Source organism: Cydia amplana, chromosome 16 (genome assembly GCF_948474715.1).
Source record: "Cydia amplana chromosome 16, ilCydAmpl1.1, whole genome shotgun sequence".
NCBI classification, from domain to species: Eukaryota; Metazoa; Arthropoda; class Insecta; order Lepidoptera; family Tortricidae; genus Cydia; species Cydia amplana.
Window position 1 is genome coordinate 2,626,329 of NC_086084.1, and position 19,080 is coordinate 2,645,408.

A 19,080-nucleotide genomic window follows, 5' to 3' on the forward strand; every position below is an offset into this window, starting at 1 on the left:
ATAATTAAAACAGAAACGAAATGTATTGATTGTGTATTTTACAAAGATCCGGCCAAATTCGTCTGTGGGAAATCTGTATATGAGCATGTTTTTCAAACAATTATACAACACAACAGTACACTGTTGTCATGTGATTTTAGTTCTACCAGACTGTTAATGGGATTATTTTACTTCGATATTTTAAAATTATGTGGACTGTATTCGAACAAATTACGAGATGAGAAACGAGACGATATAACACGAAACTTAGGACAGGCTAGGTCAATTGTTGAAAGCACTCACCTTGCTGAGCTGTAGATGATGGCGCAGCTCTCGGTGTGGGCTGGCACAGGCTCCTCAGACCCTCGGCTCGTCCAGACTTACCTCGAACCCGAGTTACCTAGACCAGCGTGGACACCGAAATAGAGCAGGAGCAGTGCTTCTTCAACTGATCAGCCTTCCACAATGATTACACACAATTTGCAGACGAAATTCAGCCTTTTAGATGAACCGACACGACAATATTCCACGAAACAATTAGCGCAGCAAGATGCACCCGACATTACTTGTTCGCGATACGAAAGGGAAGAAGGAAGTAGTTTTTTTTTTTTTTTAAGGTTGAACGATAATGTTGCCAGGCAAAATTATTTTAAAGCTAGAATCCTTAACATTTTCCGCTCACCAAAATACAACGTATTTTCCACAAGTTTATACAGTTTTACAGTAAGTGTCAATTAAGGATGAGATAGAATCGCTGTGGCTTAGGGTTTATTTTCCTATTACTATTTTTTTTTTTACTTTAATCTAAGTCTACAATAAATAGAATACTTATTACTATACGATAGTGAATGAACACTTTAGTTTTGCAAAGGTAAGGGACACAATTTAACTATTGGACGTTTAAGTTCGCCCGATTCTGTGCGAACTGTGACAACTCGACAGATCCCGTCACTCCCTGGATGGAGTTGTACCACCCGGCCAACTTTCCACTTCATGGGGCTACATTGCTCATTGACAATGAGCACGAGCGTCCCGACGACAATGTTTTTCTGGCTATCGAACCACTTGTGGCGCTGCTGCAATGTGTGCAGATATTCGAGGTGCCACTTGCGCCAGAAATCCTGATGGATCTTTTGTAACAATTTCCATCTTTGAAGTGGACCTATTTTCGCATCGACCATGTTGCTTTCAGGCAATATGGTGAGCGGTTCCAACGTAAGGAAATGTCCGGGGGTCAAAACTGACAGGTCGTTGGGGTCTGAGCTGACAGGGGACAAAGGCCGTGAGTTTAGCATCGCCTCAATCTGGGTCAAAACCGTGTAAAACTCTTCGAAAGTAAGGCGCTGAGAGCCCACGACGCGAGCGAGATGTGTCTTTACCGACTTTACACCAGCCTCGGCTAACCCCGAGAAATGTGGGCTGCCGGGTGGGTTAAACACGAAATCTATTTGTTCTGCCCGTGAAGCTTTAGCCATGAAGTCTTGGAGCACATTGGATGCGCCAATAAAGTTTCGACCCTGATCTGAGATCAGCCTAGAGCACCGCCCGCGGCGCGAAATGAAACGGCGAAGAGCTGCGAGATAAGCTTCTGTCGTGAGCTCTGAAGCCAGCTCAAGATGTACTGCTTTGGTGGCAGTGCATACAAAAACGCAAATATACGATTTGAAAGTGCGTAGACCACGGCCCCGGGCCAAGCTTGTGTCAAAGGGACCAGCGTAGTCTACTGCCGCTGACGAAAATGGTTTGATTTGGTTGATTCGAAACGAGGGTAAATTGCCCATTATTGGAGGAGATGCCACTTTAGGCCGAGCACGAAAACATTTCATACAAGATGAAATAACCGAATTTATAGCCCTTCTTGCCGAGAGAATCCAGAATTCTTGGGCTATCAAATTTTGCAACGTTTGCAATCCAGGGTGCATAAACCGGTGATGGTAATCCTCAATGATCAGCGTAGTCAACCTATGATCACGAGGCAATAACAGTGGATGTTTCACATCGAACGACAGGTCCCCTTTAGAAAGGCGACCGCCCACCCTTAGCATTCCACGCTCATCCACAAACGGCGCCAATTTCCGCATGGGTTTCGATAGGGAGTGGGTGGACTTATCTGTCAACAAACACCGCAATTCTGAAGCGAAGGCTCGCTCCTGGACATGTTTCACGAGAAAATGAAGAACCTTGGTAATTTCTTCAGGCGACAGATTCGAATTTGTAATTTTCGACGATGACTTTTGCAAGTTATGCATGAACCGAAAACAATAAGCGAAAATACGCAATATGCGTTGCAAAGACGAGAATCGGCTCAATATGTCATCAACCAACGATATATTAGAGGCTGTGAACAAACTGTAGATTTTTTGCTCGTTCGAAGCGGCTTGATCAGCAAAGATCTCAGATTGCGGCCAAGATTCATGAGGATTAGACAGCCAAGTAGGCCCCGCCCACCATAGCGTATTCTGGATTAAATCAGCAGGTAACAAACCGCGGGAGCCGCAATCCGCTGGATTATCCGAACCAGGAACGTGGTGCCAATTTTCAGGGGGAATATTTTCTTGTATGTGCGCAACCCTATTAGCCACAAAAGTTTTCCACTTTGATGGACACGAACGAATCCAAGTCAGCGCGACAGTAGAATCTGACCAAGCGTGGATATCATCAAAAGTGTGAAAATCTTTTAGAGCTTCTGTAAACGACACAACCAAATCCGACAACAAGACAGCCGCTAACAGCTCACATCTCGGGATGGAACATTTACGAAGTGGGGCCACCTTCGTTTTAGCGCAACACAGACGCACGACAACGGATCCGTCATTTTGAACGACACGACAATAAATGACAGCACAGTAACCCTTCTCCGAGGCGTCACAGTACCCGTGAAGCTGTAACGATACGAAAGATGTAACCATTCTACGGGGAATGGACAACGAGCTCATTTCCGCCAGTTGCGATTTGAATTTACGCCATTCATGAGCGATAGCGATAGGAACCTCTGCGTCCCAATCGACACCAGAGACCCATAAAAGTTGTATTAGATATTTTGCGAAAAATACGACAGGCGACAATAGACCCAGAGGATCAAAGATACGAGCGATGTCCGAAAGGATCGATCGCTTCGTACAGCGACAATCATTCAAGGAGGTCTTGAATGTGAAAGTATCTTCCTTAGGAAGCCACGACAAACCGAGAATTTTTAACGATAGATCATGGACGCTTTCGAAATTATGAAGTTGATCTGAATAAAGCTCTGAACCAGGCAAGCTTTCTAAAAATTCAGGGCTATTAGAAGTCCATTTGCGCAGATGAAGCTGAGCAGACGATAATATCTCCACCAATTGTTGTCGTAACCCTAACGCATCCTCAACAGAGTCTGCACCTGAAACAACGTCATCGACATACGCATCCCTAGCCAACACTGCAGCACCTTGAGGAGCGCGAGGCGAAAATTCCTTTGCTAATTTCGATATGCACCAGAGCGCCTGATACGGAGCACAGGACACACCATAGGTCACTGTGACCAAGCGATAATCTTTCACAGGGTCATCAGGTGACGGACGCCACAAAATGCGCTGATAGTCGCAGTCCTGCAAATCGACAAGGAACTGCCGGTACATTTGTTTGATGTCACCGGTGAACACTACTGCGTGCCATCGAAAACGAGCCAACAAGTCAAATATGTTATTTTGCAATTTAGGGCCGGGCAGCAGTGTATCGTTCAAAGACTTCCCTGAAGAATCTTTTGCGCTGGCGTCAAAAACACAACGAAGAGGAGTCGTTGAGGAGTCAGGGCGCAAAATTCCGTGGTGGGGTATGTAATAAAACTGACCCTCAGACGACAAGGGAGGATCAACTTCCACCATGTGACCACAACTGGAGTAGTCGTCCATAAAATTGACATAAGCTGTCCGAAACTGAGGATTCAATTTGAATTTCCTCTCTAAATTTAAGAGACGCTTGAGAGCTATCTCACGAGAATTTGAAAACCTTGGTTTATCCTGAGGGTCGACATAAGTTAATGGTACTACCATCCTACCCTCGGGATTGCGACAATATGAAGTTTCCATTTGGTTTTCACACGACAATTCTGATTTCGACAAAACGATATTTTTGGGAGGATCGACACTTTCCAATTCCCAAAAGCGCTTAATATTGTTGTCTAATGAAAGACTCGACACGAGAAAGCACCTCTCCGTACCACCTTCTGAACCATTATGACAGCGAGAACGAGAAGTGTTAACGTTTATAGGGCACTCACCCATCACCAACCAGCCGAAAACAGTGCGGACAGCTATGGGCTCATCTGCGTTGCCCTTGACAACGCCAGATTGTAGTGCAGCAGCGAAAAGGTTGACGCTAACCAACATGTCTATTGGTCCAGATTTGTGAAAAGACGGATCAGCAAGATCTAAATCCTTCAGATGCCCCCAAGAAGACACATTCAGTGGTTCTGGTGGCATATCATGGCAGATCTTGGGAAGCACGAACGCTTCAAACGAAAATTTGCATGAGGAGTCCCCATTCGAAGGAACTATCTCACAATCGACAATTCCAAAAGTGTCAGTCGACGACAGACCAACACCGTTCACCGTTGGTGAATTGTTTCTAATTGGTATTCCAAGTTTTTGAGCGCACTTCATTGTTACAAAGTTACAAGCGGAAGCATTATCCATCAGCATTCGAATTGGTACAAATTTATTAAATTTATTTTTTATCAGCACGATAGCTGTCGAGAACAAACTTGGTGCATTTGCATTATGCACAGCCAATGCCACTTGGGTCAACTGAGTTGTTGGATCCAACTCCTTATCCTTGTCGAAATGCAATAATGTATGGTGTCTGTGCTTACAGATACCACAAGTCACAGAGGATTTACAATTTTTAACTGAATGGGATGGCTTACAACAAAGTATGCAAAGTCTCCTCTCCTTAACCTGAGCGAACCTTTCCAGTGGACACAGTTCCAAGAATTTAGTACAGGTATCTAATTTGTGTCCCGGTGCGGAACACATGGCACAATTGCTCACGTTACTCACTGGCGGCACAAGGAGAGCAGGCTTAGCCTTATTCGACACTGGCTTACTATACACTGGTTTACTGGACAATGTTAACGACTTACCAACACTATTCTCTAGTGCCTGGCTCCGCTTTTCAACAAATGATATTAATTCCTCATAACTAGGGATCTCCGTCCCTGATTGAAGCTGTAGCTCAAAGGCTTCTCTACTGCTAAAATCTAGTTTTGACCACAGAGTATGGAACAACATGAAGTTCTTGTCTGGTAATTTATATTTCGATAAGATTTCCAAGTTCTCCTTGAAAGTTCGACATACTCTCACTAATTCTGATGCAGACTTTGTCTTCGCTGCCTCACAGTTCAATAATTTCTCATAAAATATGCCGGCAATTATCCTTTTCTTTTCAAAATGTAATTTTAGTGTGTTATAGGCCATTAAATAATTTTCATCACATAATGGGTAATTTTTAATTAAGTCAAAAGCATGCCCGGTCACACTCGACAACAAATAGTGCAACTTTTCTACTGCCGGGATATTTTTGCTGTGAATCAGCGAGTCAAAGATCTGGATGAACGATACCCAGTTTTCAATTTTCGAATCGAACGGAACTATATTAATTTTAGGTAATTTAACACTTGAACTTGAACTGCAACTGTCACTTTTATTTACCACATCAGGCTTTATTTCCGCTAAACGTATTTTTACGGATTTTACTATTTGTTCGAACTGTTTTGATATTTCTAATTCACTTGACCTATCACCAGTCGAAATCGCAGAAAGCAATTCAATTTGAAAGGCATGAAATTCACTTTCAAGTTTAATTACATCTTGTAAACAATAGCCTTGCAAATCGGAACTCTTTATATACTCCATCCGCACAAACGCATAATCCCGACCTACACGGTTTTTGTCGTAAGATTCAGTCATGTTTACTTTGTAAAAATATGTAAGTTAATTCACTAAAACAACAACAAAACAGTTTGATTCGATATCACTAATAGCAATAGCCTTAGGTTATATTTTGACTGAAGTTGTCAACAATGACAGATAAAATAAAGGTTGCGTTCAGAAACGAAACTACTTCGACACAAAATTTTAGTCTGAACTAAACGCTCGCTTGTTTCACCAAAGAGTTTAACTAACGGAAAAACGCCCAAGCCAAGTATTTCAATCTTACCCTCCAATGTTTTTATGATTTTACAATGAACAATTTATTCACAAAAATTGGTTTTTAAAGCGAAAATAACCACGGTCACCTTACAAATTATCCGGCTCGAAGGACCAAAAATGTTAATGGGATTATTTTACTTCGATATTTTAAAATTATGTGGACTGTATTCGAACAAATTACGAGATGAGAAACGAGACGATATAACACGAAACTTAGGACAGGCTAGGTCAGTTGAAGAAGCACTGCTCCTGCTCTATTTCGGTGTCCACGCTGGTCTAGGTAACTCGGGTTCGAGGTAAGTCTGGACGAGCCGAGGGTCTGAGGAGCCTGTGCCAGCCCACACCGAGAGCTGCGCCATCATCTACAGCTCAGCAAGGTGAGTGCTTTCAACAATTGACCTAGCCTGTCCTAAGTTTCGTGTTATATCGTCTCGTTTCTCATCTCGTAATTTGTTCGAATACAGTCCACATAATTTTAAAATATCGAAGTAAAATAATCCCATAAAATAATCCCATTAACACAGACAAAAGCTGATGGTGTTGATTAGCTAATGGTTGAAAAAAGGTGAATCAACTACTTTCTCACTCGATCGAAGAATACCTGTCTGATACAGAATATTACTTAATTAAGTTTAACATTAAATTTTTCGTACTTTTAATTTTTCTTGCACCTAACTAAGAATGAAACTTAACTAGATCAATTCCTTACATTGATTGGTCAAAATAATGAAATTTCTATTGAAAAAAGTTGGAGACCTTTTTAAGAGAACTTATTTATTCATTGCATTATATATTACTTGCTCCACAATGAATGACAGTATACCTACAATATATCAGTCAGTCAATATTAAGTTCAAGATTGTTGTGATTGGCTTATAAGCAAAGAAATTATGTAAACAAATATTGGTGTTATGCAAACATTATGGATAATGCATGTAATATGTAAACACATAAAATTATGTGCTTCTACAGTGTGTGGCCTATAACGCGGGTGAAAAATCAAAACGTAGATTCTACTCCTCAAACTAGACAATGTTTGTTCAGCAACTTTTAAAAATAACTTGTGGTTTGTATTTTAAAACACTTTAAAATTTAATCAAACACACAATGTATTACGAAATTGATTATGCCTGTACGGTGACAAGACTGACGGGCAATGTCAATTAGACGGAATTTAAAGTACATTGAAAATATTATTCAGTTTGTTTGAAAAGGGACAATTTTAAGACTACATTATTTCAAAAAGTTGTTGAACAAAAGTTTTATTGTTTGAGGAGTAGAATCTACGTTTTAATTTTCCGCCCGCGTTATAGGCCACACACTGTATATCAAGTACCAAATTAGAACTTTACTACTAAAAAAATGCAAAATGAGCATCAAAGGTTATGTCCAGTACTGTAATATACTATCAATAAAATTTCAAGGTTTAAAACATTACCAACTAACATCCAACCTCTAGACATAGCAGTCGTGCTACCCCCTCTGCCACACATACGGTAGTGTTACTCCATCTTCGAGTCAATCCCGTGCCGTGATTGGTCCGTGTCTTTGAACGGACCAGTCACGGCACGGGATTCGCTCACCTCGTCCCCCTGCACCCCTGTATTTTTGGCAACATCGGTTTCATGAAAGAATTGGCCTAAGCTCAGTCTAGAGGTTGGATTGTCAGTGCCAACAAACTACAATAAAAACTGATTGTATGCAAAATTATTTTCGTAAATGATCTTACTACATACCCAAATCAAACCAGCAAAATAACTTTCACTTTTAAAACTAGTAAAAATACTTACACAATCACCGAGCTTGAATGTGGCCTTAAATGCCATGCTGGCCTCAGTAGACAGGTCCTTCATGGCATCCTCGATCTGAGACTTGTTCAGAGGCCCATCGCTCACTACGCCGTTGCCGTTGCACTTTATGTCCAAACTAGTGCCCGGGGAAGTACCCAGGATAATAAAGGAGTCTTCCTCAATTGTCTCAGGATTCAAGGCCATTTTCACACATTTAACTGCAAATTTATAAGCTATTATGTGTATGTAGCACATATACGATAAATTCAATGCCGTAGATAATGATTGACGATGAATAATCGCTCAATTTCGTTAGGATAAACAAACTTTGAAAGAATTGCGACACATTTACTACAAACCGGCGTATCAAATTAACAATAACGAGGCGTTATTGAACACCTAAGACACCAATGAAGAGAGTTATGAGGTTATTATTAAAATTCTAGTACAAGAATATTTTTATAAGCCTAAAAATAAATTGCGAAACGCTTACCCACTTGACATTTTTTATTTAGTTATTGATGAATGTCTAGACTTACCGGTGGTTTTAGGTAAGTAAATGCGGAGTGTGACTACCTGTAGACACTTTCTTCCAATCTGGTTTGAAATGCACTAGAATATTTATATTAACGCCGCAAAATACACAGAAACTCAACATATATGAATTCGGCGGAGCAGAAATTCCGAGAATGACGTGCCGTGAGAAAGCCACAGAGTGGTAAAAAAAATGCAAACAAACAAGTTTCCCATTCATGAAGTGCATGGGAGAGATAAAAAATCGGAATAATCGATTAAAAAAATTCGATTATTGACGCCTGCATTTTTTTATGGTGACAACACTGAGTTTGACAGCTAACTGGACTGTCAGTCAGACTCGTCTAATCAGTCAGAGTTGAATAACTTGAAAGGAAACTCAAGCAGCTGGTTCGTATTAAGTACAAACAATTACATTTTTGTATATTTTTAAAAGAAATGTCCAACGAGAACACTTTGGATTTGCACTACGTACACCAAAGCTTCCAACGAAGCCTGAAAGAAGACGACGATGTTGTCGTGGAAGCGTATATTGATGGATACAATGAACTAGTCAAGTAAGCGAATTTCTTTATTATGAAACGTTGTTCGTTTACTTATAAAATATTAATGAGTATAATTGTCTAGGTTCTTAAATCTCATCGGGTCGGTGTTCTCATTTGTGAGCAGCGACGTAAAAAGCAAAATTAAGGTGATGGATAAACATAAGGATGGTGAAGACGCAGTGTACTATGATTCTTTTAAGAAAATGATGAAGTACGAGAAGGAAACAAATTTACACGAGAAAAGCGGGTTCGTCTCTGGTTCTAGGACGATGCTGAGGCTCCACAGAGGTCTAGGTCAGTACTTTTTCTATGTTATATGTTTCTAGATGTAATAACTTTCAGAAAGTAATTTTACACTATTTGGTCTTACAAATATAGACTCTATTAAAATGCACTAAAACTTATATTGCATTGTCATTGTTTAATGAGATACGAGGTTTCGGAAATAATTAATTTGCAAGATAACACTTAGGTGGTATTGAAGCATGTTGAATTGGAGTAATAATCTTAGATAACTGATCATTTTGGCCATGAAATAACATTTACTATATTTTCCTCGTTTGATAAGAATGAGGAGCTCTCACACTGTGGAATAAGGTCTATTATTGAATAACTATGACATTAAATCATTAGTATACCAGAATATTATTATCTGTATGTTGTGATTGTTTACAAAAAACATTTGTAAATATTGAATAAAAAATATTTATTATTATCACACATAGCATACAATATTCACATGGGGAAAAAAGATACAAAGACCGCAAAAAGAGCCAAAAGTACAAGGCTAGTATGAAAATATAAAATTTTATTTCAACTGGGTCACAATTATGTGTCTCTGTTTGGCCCTATGGTTGACTGGTAGAGGATGCCATTTAGTATTAAGTCCGCCATCTTCTATATATTTTATGCAATAAAATTGAAATAAATAATAATAAACTTTCATAAAGAATATATTGTACCTAGTCAATAAACAAATCCAGCAGTTAGGTGTGTCTGTGTGTGAGTGTGGTCATCATAGACTAGGAATCCTCTAGACTGAGCATAGTAACGCTACCCCCTCCAGGGATCGGAACCGGTTTTTTGCAAAAACATAGAAATAACCATATTTTTCGAATTATTTTATACTCGAAATGTAGGACTCAGTTGTGTTTTTAGGTTACGACTTCGTATTATTAGATTGCCCAATTAGAAAGGAAGTAATTAGCAAAGAACGAAAAAATACCGTTTCCGTTCCCATACAAAAAATACCGGTATCCGATCCCTGACCCCCTCTGCCACTTATACGGTAGTTTTACTCCATCTTCGAGTCAATTCCGTGCCGTGATTGGTCCGTGTCTTTGAACGGACCAATCACGGCACGGGATTCGCTCACCTCGTCCCCCCCGCACCCCCGTATTTTTGGCAGCATCGGTTTCATGAAATAATTGCTCTAAACTCAGTCTAGAGGATTCCTAGTCTATGGTGGTCATTAACATGTTCATGGTTATTGAACCCACACGATAGAAATGACAATGTACCACCGTGTACTCTATGAATGTGATAAGTGGTCGCCACAATGTGTAATGTGCTTGTGGAATGCAATAGGGTCATCTGACAACGGAGTGAATCTCCATTTTCATTGCACTCAAAGGATAAAAATCCTTTTGTAGTTCCAAAGGAGACAGTACCTAGTACTAAAACAATAAAAAGAGAAATAAAAAACATTACTTATCATACATTATATCGGGACAGTTGGCTCGTTGGGTAGACAACATCCAGAAGATTGCGGGTCACTTCTGGATGAGATTAGCTCAGGATCGGAACAAGTGACGTACTACAAGAGAGGCCTATGCTCAGCAATGGGAGATAAAGGGCTGATATGATGATGATATCAGGACAGTTGCATGAAAGTCTGCATGGGTTACAAATACAGGAATGATCTGAAATTTATTTTCAGGGTTTTGGGGTAACAGAAACCTAATTAGAGGATATGCATTTAAGGCTTCGTCACACAGGCGCGTTTTCCGGGCGCGGCGTGAGTGGGGCGTGAGCGTTTTATATGTAAAAGCGGCGCGCCCCGCCCAAAAAACGCGACTGTGTGACGAAGCCTTTAATTTCTGAAAATCGTAAAATAAGGGCCTTCCTAGTCTGTCGGTAAGGTAGGTATATGATGGGCATTGACATAGATATCTAGGGACTGGCTTTACGGGCAATAATAATGCGGCATGACAGGGGCCAGTACAGCGGTGTGAAATCGCCACAACGCGATTGGTTGATGAGTTCGCATCACGCGCGCGATTGGTTGACGAGTTCGCATTACGCGCGCTATTGGTCGCAACTAGTTGCGTTAGACTGCACGATTGGCTGGAATTTGTGAGTAGCACCGCTGAACTAGTACGATTTTTAGTGCCCCATTAGCCCGTCCCTAGATATTATACGTCAATGATGATGGGCCTACGAAAATGAAAATTATTTTCAATTTAAATGGCTTTTGTTTTATTGATGATGCAAATTAGGAGGAATTTTAATCTTCTCGGGCAGAAGTGTAGGGTTAGAGCCGGCGTAACTTTATTTGACGTTCATAAGCTCATTGTAATATGCCTTCTTGAAAATAAACTATGTACGTACTTATTTAAAATCCCCCTAAAAACTGTCGTATGTCATGTATATAATAATATCGCCTTACCAAATTTTATCTAAATCGGTTCAGACGTAACAGACAGACACTTAATTTCGCATTTACAATATTAGTAGGGATTTCAATCTAGGACCACCAGCTTCCCAGACACAGTCATAATGTCATAAACAACTAACCTAATGGCCTTGTGAAGTAATTTATGCGTAAGTTTCATGTTTCATTACATAATATAGAACAAAGTCGCTTCCCGCTGTCTGTCTGTATGTATACGCTTAGATCTTTAAAACTACGCAACGGATTTTGATGCAGTTTTGGTTTTTTTAATAGATAGAGTAATTCAAGAGGAAGGTTTATGTATAATTTGTTAACCCGTGCGAAGCCGGGGCGGGTCGCTAGTAAGGAATAAATGTCACCTACTTTTTTAGGGTTCCGTAGCCAAATGGCAAAAAACGGAACCCTTATAGATTCGTCATGTCTGTCTGTCTGTCCGTCTGTCCGTCTGTCCGTCTGTCCGTCTGTCCGTCCGTATGTCACAGCCACTTTTCTCCGAAACTATAAGAACTATACTGTTGAAACTTGGTAAGTAGATGTATTCTGTGAACCGCATTAAGATTTTCACACAAAAATAGAAAAAAAACAATAAATTTTTGGGGTTCCCCATACTTCGAACTGAAACTCAAATTTTTTTTTTTCATCAAACCCATACGTGTGGGGTATCTATGGATAGGTCTTCAAAAATGATATTGAGGTTTCTAATATCATTTTTTTCTAAACTGAATAGTTTGCGCGAGAGACACTTCCAAAGTGGTAAAATGTGTGTCCCCCCCCCCTGTAACTTCTAAAATAAGAGAATGATAAAACTAAAAAAAATATATGATGTACATTACCATGTAAACTTCCACCGAAAATTGGTTTGAACGAGATCTAGTAAGTAGTTTTTCTTTTATACGTCATAAATCGCCTAAATACGGAACCCTTCATGGGCGAGTCCGACTCGCACTTGGCCGCTTTTTATTATTAAATGTAGTTTGTCTCAAAAGTTTGATTAATTTCAAAGTCATTAGTTTTGAGTCAACTAAGGTAAAGGGCCCCAAGTTCGTGTTAGTACGTTATTTCGTTAGTTTTGTTTCTGGCGCAAATAATAAGGAATTCAAGTATTTTTTATTTAAATTATACATATCAAAAAAATCTGTATTATTTAATCTCTTCAATAAAATAATAACCAATATTTTAGTGATTAAACTGAGAGTAATACGACGGTCGAAACCGTCAGACGGCCGCGAACAGCTGTGTTGTATGCGTGCACTTTTTGTAGGCGTAAGGTGCGCGCTCTCACTTGTTAAGCTTATAGGAAGGAAAAGCTAAACCCATTCGAATAAAAGTTTTTGGGAGTGTTTCTGTGGGTTCCTTAGTAATTGATTTGATAAGAAAAAAAATTTAATATATGCATAGAAATACCTTAAAATTGCAATAAATCGACTCACGAAATAGCGGTCATTTTATTTTTCGTGTGTCTCCTATTTCGTGCCACTAACGAATCAAGGATTTTCTAGATACATTTTGAGTGCTTGTTTTTAAATAGAACAACGAAGATAATTAAATAAATAAATTAGAAAATAATTAATGTATTTCATGAAGTTTCGTATGAACTAAATTCGGTATATGTTTTTTTCACTAGAATTCTCATAAAACGAGTTTGAATGTGACCCGAGTTTAAATTTTTAAGGTATATTCCACGTATAATCTGATATTAACTACTAGCACAAATTTATTTATAATTCAATTTATTTGATATATTTTTGTGTAAGTATGTTTATATTTAACGTATAAGATAGTTAATTGTTTTTTATATTTTTTTTTTCTATATTTTTTTTTATTTTTTTTTATATAGTTCGGCTTTTAATCAAGTATTAAAGTACCCATATGGTTTACGAAGTCTTAATTCAACCACAAGACGACGAGTATAAAAAACTTTATAGCTCTCAATTTAACATTTTTTTAAAATATTATTATTAATTTGACCTTACAATTACACGTAAGTAGTTAAGACCGTTAAATATTTAAAATTATTATCAGCAAATTATCACCAATTACTCTAAGAAAGCTTTATTCCGAAACAGGGGACACGAACTTAGGAGCTGAGCTAAATTTGTATCACGAAATGGGAGCCAAATAAGAGGTTCACGAAAAAATTCATATAAAAAAAAGTTTCAACTAAAACCCTATAGTTTATACATTAAATTATTAACAAAGAACTAATATAACTTACTCAAAAGCTTTCAAGGTATTGATATGCTTAGTAATATTTTAAAAAATTGCTTAGTAATATACAAACTCTCAAGAGCCTTAACCTGCCGAAACAGGAGCCCTTTACCTTAATTGTGTCAATAGCTACTGAGATTAATTTACCCATATTATTAAATTGGGTCAAGTCTATAGGAAACAAATGACTCAATATTCCATCAACACATATACCTATCAAGCTAATTTCTCTTTTGTGGGATGTTTTGAAACTTTGCCAGGAGTTTTTCTAAATTGTTACCGCTAAAAAACCCCGTCAGACTGTTTGTATTTTCAGTGAATAAAATTAGATGAAACTATACTGAAAGACGTCTTAGTCATCAAAACATAAATAACATTCAAACTGAACTAAAGACTAATGTAACGAGATAATTGACAACTACGATTTTTAAGCAGAGAATCATGGCAAAAAATGTGCCACTCTTTTATTTGGGTTAATCAACTTTTTCTTGTCACACGTTGCTATGGTTACGGTCTCCTGAGTCCACAGACAAGACATCCTCTAGACTGAGCATAGTAACGCTACCCCCTCTGCCACTTATACGGTAGTTTTACTCCATCTTCGAGTCAATCGATTCGCTCACCTCGTCCCCCAGCACCCCCGTATTTTTGGCAGCATCGGTTTCATGAAATAATTGCTCTAAACTCAGTCTAGAGGATTCCTAGTCTATGCCTGAGTCACTCTTAAAGCTCTAGGTTTTTCGTATTTAAATGAACCAAACTTGCATTTTATGGCAGTTATAAGACGTGTTAGTAGAATCAGTTCTTCTAACAATCTATGCTATTATTGTCTCCTCGCTGATGAGACAGAATAACAACAAGAAATAGTTGATTGACCCATTTGTTTGGTATATGCTTTGGTTTAAACATGCTCTTGTTGGATTTAAGATACCTAACATGACAATGACGTAGGGGAAAACGATGACGTATTCTATATCGCAACCTATTGTTTTTGTAAGCTAAATAAATATTCTATTATCTCCGCTTTGTTTCAGACTTTATAAGACTGTTCCTCAAAAAGCTAAGCGAGTCGGACGACACAGTCAACACATGTACAGAATGCCAGAACGCATACAACTCAACGTTAGCCGAGTTCCATCCGTGGTATATCCGGAAAGCGGCCACACTGGCGATGCACGCGTTGCCCAACCGGCCCGACTTACTTAAGAAGGTAAACTAACATATTTTTAAACACATACCTGTAGATCAGGGGTTCCCGAGACCAGGGGTAGACGAGTGGCGAATGGGGGGAAGAGCGTCCTCAAAGTAGACCCAAAATGCGTTGGGACGACGACATCAAAAGGACTGTGGGGAAGAAGTGGCTCCAGGTTGCACAGAACCGTGACAAGTGGCGTAAAATCAAGGAGACCTACACCCGAAGGGTAGAAAAGGGCTAAAGAGAGAGAGAGAGACAGGGGTTCCCAATCTTTTCCAGTCCGCGGCGCACTTGCAAGTTCAAAATTACGGCGGCGGCGCCCTAATCTAGCTAGGCCATTTGAAATAGATAGGCAACATGGTGTGGTGGACCGCCCACGGCGCCCCTCTCCACTGTCCACGGCGCCCCAGGGCGCTGCGGCGTTCAGAGCGCCTACCGCGAACCACGTTCGAAGTGTTGCCTCTCTGTCGCACTTGTAAATTCGTACGTAAGTGTGACAGGGAGGTAACACGTCGAACGTGGTTCGCGGTAGGCCCTCAGTTTGGGAACTCCTCCTATAGTATTGCGAACCTACAACTTAACGCTTTCCGAGTTCAATCCGTAATACATTACTACTACTTTAGGCATGCTTACAGTAATAAATAAAAATCAACGATTAAATAAGAAAGCACCTAAGTGTGAACTTGTCTAGGTAGGTATACGTACCGTAAAATAAAGTGCATCTAACAACATTCAATAATACGGAAATTGAAATCGTGACCAACATTTTATCGTATTAATGAAGACACCGTGTTACAGTTTAAAAACCTTATTATAATGAGATAGGGTCTATTTTTAAATGCAATGCGTATGCAAACTTTACGCTATATTATCGAGGAATCTGGTCAACCTTGGAATACATAGAAGACATAGATAAAAATAGCAAGCTTAGAAATAGTAATTGTACTTAGCTTAGACATAAAGTAACTTTTTATCTTTTATGCGTTTTATGACTTATGACGACTTATGGGCAATGGGTCCTACTCATTATTCTTAAGAAGCCCGGGTTCCGTTTTAGAAACCTAATACCAAAGATTAGACCAGGCACTAGTTTTTACGGAACCTACTGCCATCTGATCTGGGTGATTTTCGAGGAATTCCGATTGTGGACTCCGAAATTATAGACGATTTTTGGAATTACCCAACATTCGAAAGTGAATTGCAGTTACCAGAATACACCTTTAAATTTTAAATCTTCTTCAACCTAGCGTTTTCCCGGCCTAGCGCCAGGGTCCGCTTTCCTGCTGTCTTCTCCACTTCGCCCGGTCGTCGGCATCCTCAGGTGTGAGATTGTACTCTTCCATTTCCGTCACCACGACGTCCAGCCAGCGCTTCTTAGGCCTACCGCGGCCGCGTGATCTAAATATTAGCGATAATTTTTGTATGTTAGTAGTACCGTCCTTTACTTAAGCAAAAAACAAAAGTAGCAGTAAACAAAAAAATCGTGACAGAAGAGAAATTAAAATATTTACCAATAAAATATCGCATGTATGCCGATCTCTCATGCTGATAAGAGTTAATACTGGCTGATAAGAGATATGGCAGTAAATTGTATAGTAAATACATAAGTGCTTCTGATTATCGGACACGGTAAAGTTAAGAGCCAGCCCATCAACGTGCACATACTAGCGCCACTGCTAAATAATCGTGATTATTTAAATTTAACGAAATATATTTAAAAAAGGGGGCCGCTACGTACTGTATCTTGTATTAAAGTACCTTTTGAATACATCAAACTAGTTTCTATGTTGCTGGATTCGTCAATCTATAAACTCAAAACAAAAACGGCCGTTTTAACTTTGGACGCATAGATTGACGAATCCAGCGACATAGAAACTTAATGCCAATAGGGTATTTTCCTACTAGTCAAATCAGTTTCTTTTTTAGAACTGTCAATGAAACGATTTTGCTACTATGGAAAATATATGAAACACTAGCATGTGACGTCACAATCAAATTACCTACTCTTTATAGTTTTATACTGGTCTTAAAATAGAAAATGTGTCTAAAAATAACTGCTGTCTACGTTTCTCTATTAATCGTCTGGAGCTTTATTTTATTTCATGCATGGTGTAAAATATTTATTTTAAATACAGTCAAATACCCTATTAACATAATTATTCACTACCAGGAACCCACCTGGTGGGCGCTCGTAAACTTTGCTCAGATGCCGGACAACCCGCTGGGCGGGTTGTTTTTACGCAGCTATAGATGACCGGTTTCTGGGGTAGTGCGCCGTTTTTTGTCTGGTAGTGAATGTGTTAAAGGAGCCGCAACTGAACAGTCAAGTGTAAAAATATGTGTGCACAAATCATCTCAAAACTATGCCGATAGCTCTTATGTCAGTGAATTGTGTTTCATGGGACATATTTATGAGTAAGTTGTCTACATCCATATTTTACACTTGACTGTACACTGGGTGAATCTGAATGTAAATTAGGTAATATCAGTCAAGACTATCAGAAACTTTAAAGCGGCTCTATTTGGATCATAGAGAAATGTAAAGGACAGAGTGGTAACTCCATACATCAGTTTTCTTACAAAAGCGCGAGTTATTTCGTAGTCGACATCTAACGTCAAGTAGCGGACATTATCAGTTCTGCTAGTTGACAATAGATGTCGCGGCAAAGGAAAACTCACATAACTCTTAAATTTGACGCTTTAATTATTTATGTTTCGTGTAAATGACTCTTTATTTCTTGCCACAGATCTTTGGGTCAGAAGACAGCCTCACAGAGGCGCTAGCCATCCTACCACAGACCCTCGCGTCTTGCGACGAAGTGTACGACCGCGTGCAACAGCTCTACACAGACTTTGACTTCCACGGCCTACCTTAATGTTGCCAGGTGAAAATATTCGAGACATTGCCAGATGAAAAAGTGATAATTAGGTTACGTTCAGAATTATGATTTTATAAGTATTAATAACTAACATTTACAGTTTCTGGTTTGTATTTCAAACTTCAGATAATCAAAGTAACATGAAATATGTAAGGATAAAACTAAAAAAGTCTAACTCTGCACGGATTTGATTTACTTATGTAGTCACACATAAGTTTACAGCTTAAGCTTTGGATTCTTCCGAAAACGGTGCCGTCATATTACGGCCGCTATATAGCGTTGACTGACGTCACTAGAACGCTGTCTATGTAAACAAGATGGCGCGGTTTCCTAGACGGCGTTACGTTACGTTGATTGTCAACGTAAAGCTTTGGATTCCTCCGAAAACGGTGCCGTCATATGACGGCCGTCATATAGCGGCAGCAAAAGACGGCCGTCTTTACGGTGGCGACATGTGGAAAGTACCACGGCGTCATAACACACCGTCATCCACCAAGATCAAAGCGGCAAATTTGAAAAATGTAGGCGCGATGGGATAACGTCCCATAGAAAATTTGAATTTCGCGCCTTTTCCTACTGACAAGATTTGCTTGATCATCTATAATTTACTTGGAGGATGAAATATCATCAGAAGAGGAAAATAATCGTAGTACGGAATCACTTATTCAAATCTCGTGTCATTTATTCCAAAATGGCGTCACCGCTATCTAATAAAACGTTCACGAAACTATCGACACCGTCATGACGGCCGTCATCTTACGTTACGTTGGCAATCAACGTAACGTAACGCCGTCTAGGAAACCGCGCCATCTTGTTTACATAGACAACGTTCTAGTGACGTCAGTCAACGCTATATAGCGGCCGTAATATGACGGCACCGTTTTCGGAGGAATCCAAAGCTTTACGTAAGATGACGGCCGTCATGACCTTGTCGATAGTTTCGTGAACGTTTTATTAGATAGCGGTGACGCCATTTTGAATAAATGACACGAGATTTGAATAAATGATTCCGTACTACGATTATTTTCCTCTTCTGATGATATTTCATCCTCCAAGTAAATTATAGATGATCAAGCAAATCTTGTCAGTAG

General features: G+C 39.4%; 2 protein-coding genes across 4 annotated transcripts in view; one reads left to right on the plus strand and one right to left on the minus strand.

The window, feature by feature from the left end:
* Positions 1–8,611, minus strand: part of LOC134655381 (optineurin) — a 34,615-nt gene extending 26,004 nt beyond the window's left edge. For all 3 annotated transcript variants that reach the window (XM_063510836.1, XM_063510835.1, XM_063510838.1), the window contains exons 1-2: positions 8,494–8,611; positions 7,955–8,172 (exon numbers count right to left, since the gene is read on the minus strand). In XM_063510836.1, the coding sequence (XP_063366906.1) occupies positions 7,955–8,158 (204 nt within the window). In that variant the 5' untranslated portion in view covers positions 8,159–8,172; positions 8,494–8,611. The remainder of the gene's footprint in view (positions 1–7,954; positions 8,173–8,493) is intronic.
* Positions 8,612–8,861: 250 nt separating this feature from the next.
* On the plus strand, positions 8,862–18,038 carry LOC134655142 (ceramide-1-phosphate transfer protein). The gene is made up of 4 exons (XM_063510596.1): positions 8,862–9,045; positions 9,116–9,327; positions 14,950–15,125; positions 17,858–18,038. The coding sequence occupies exons 1-4, from the start codon at positions 8,927–8,929 to the stop codon at positions 17,984–17,986; spliced, it is 636 nt and encodes a 211-aa protein (XP_063366666.1). The 5' UTR covers positions 8,862–8,926; the 3' UTR covers positions 17,987–18,038.
* The last annotated feature ends 1,042 nt before the right edge of the window (positions 18,039–19,080 follow it).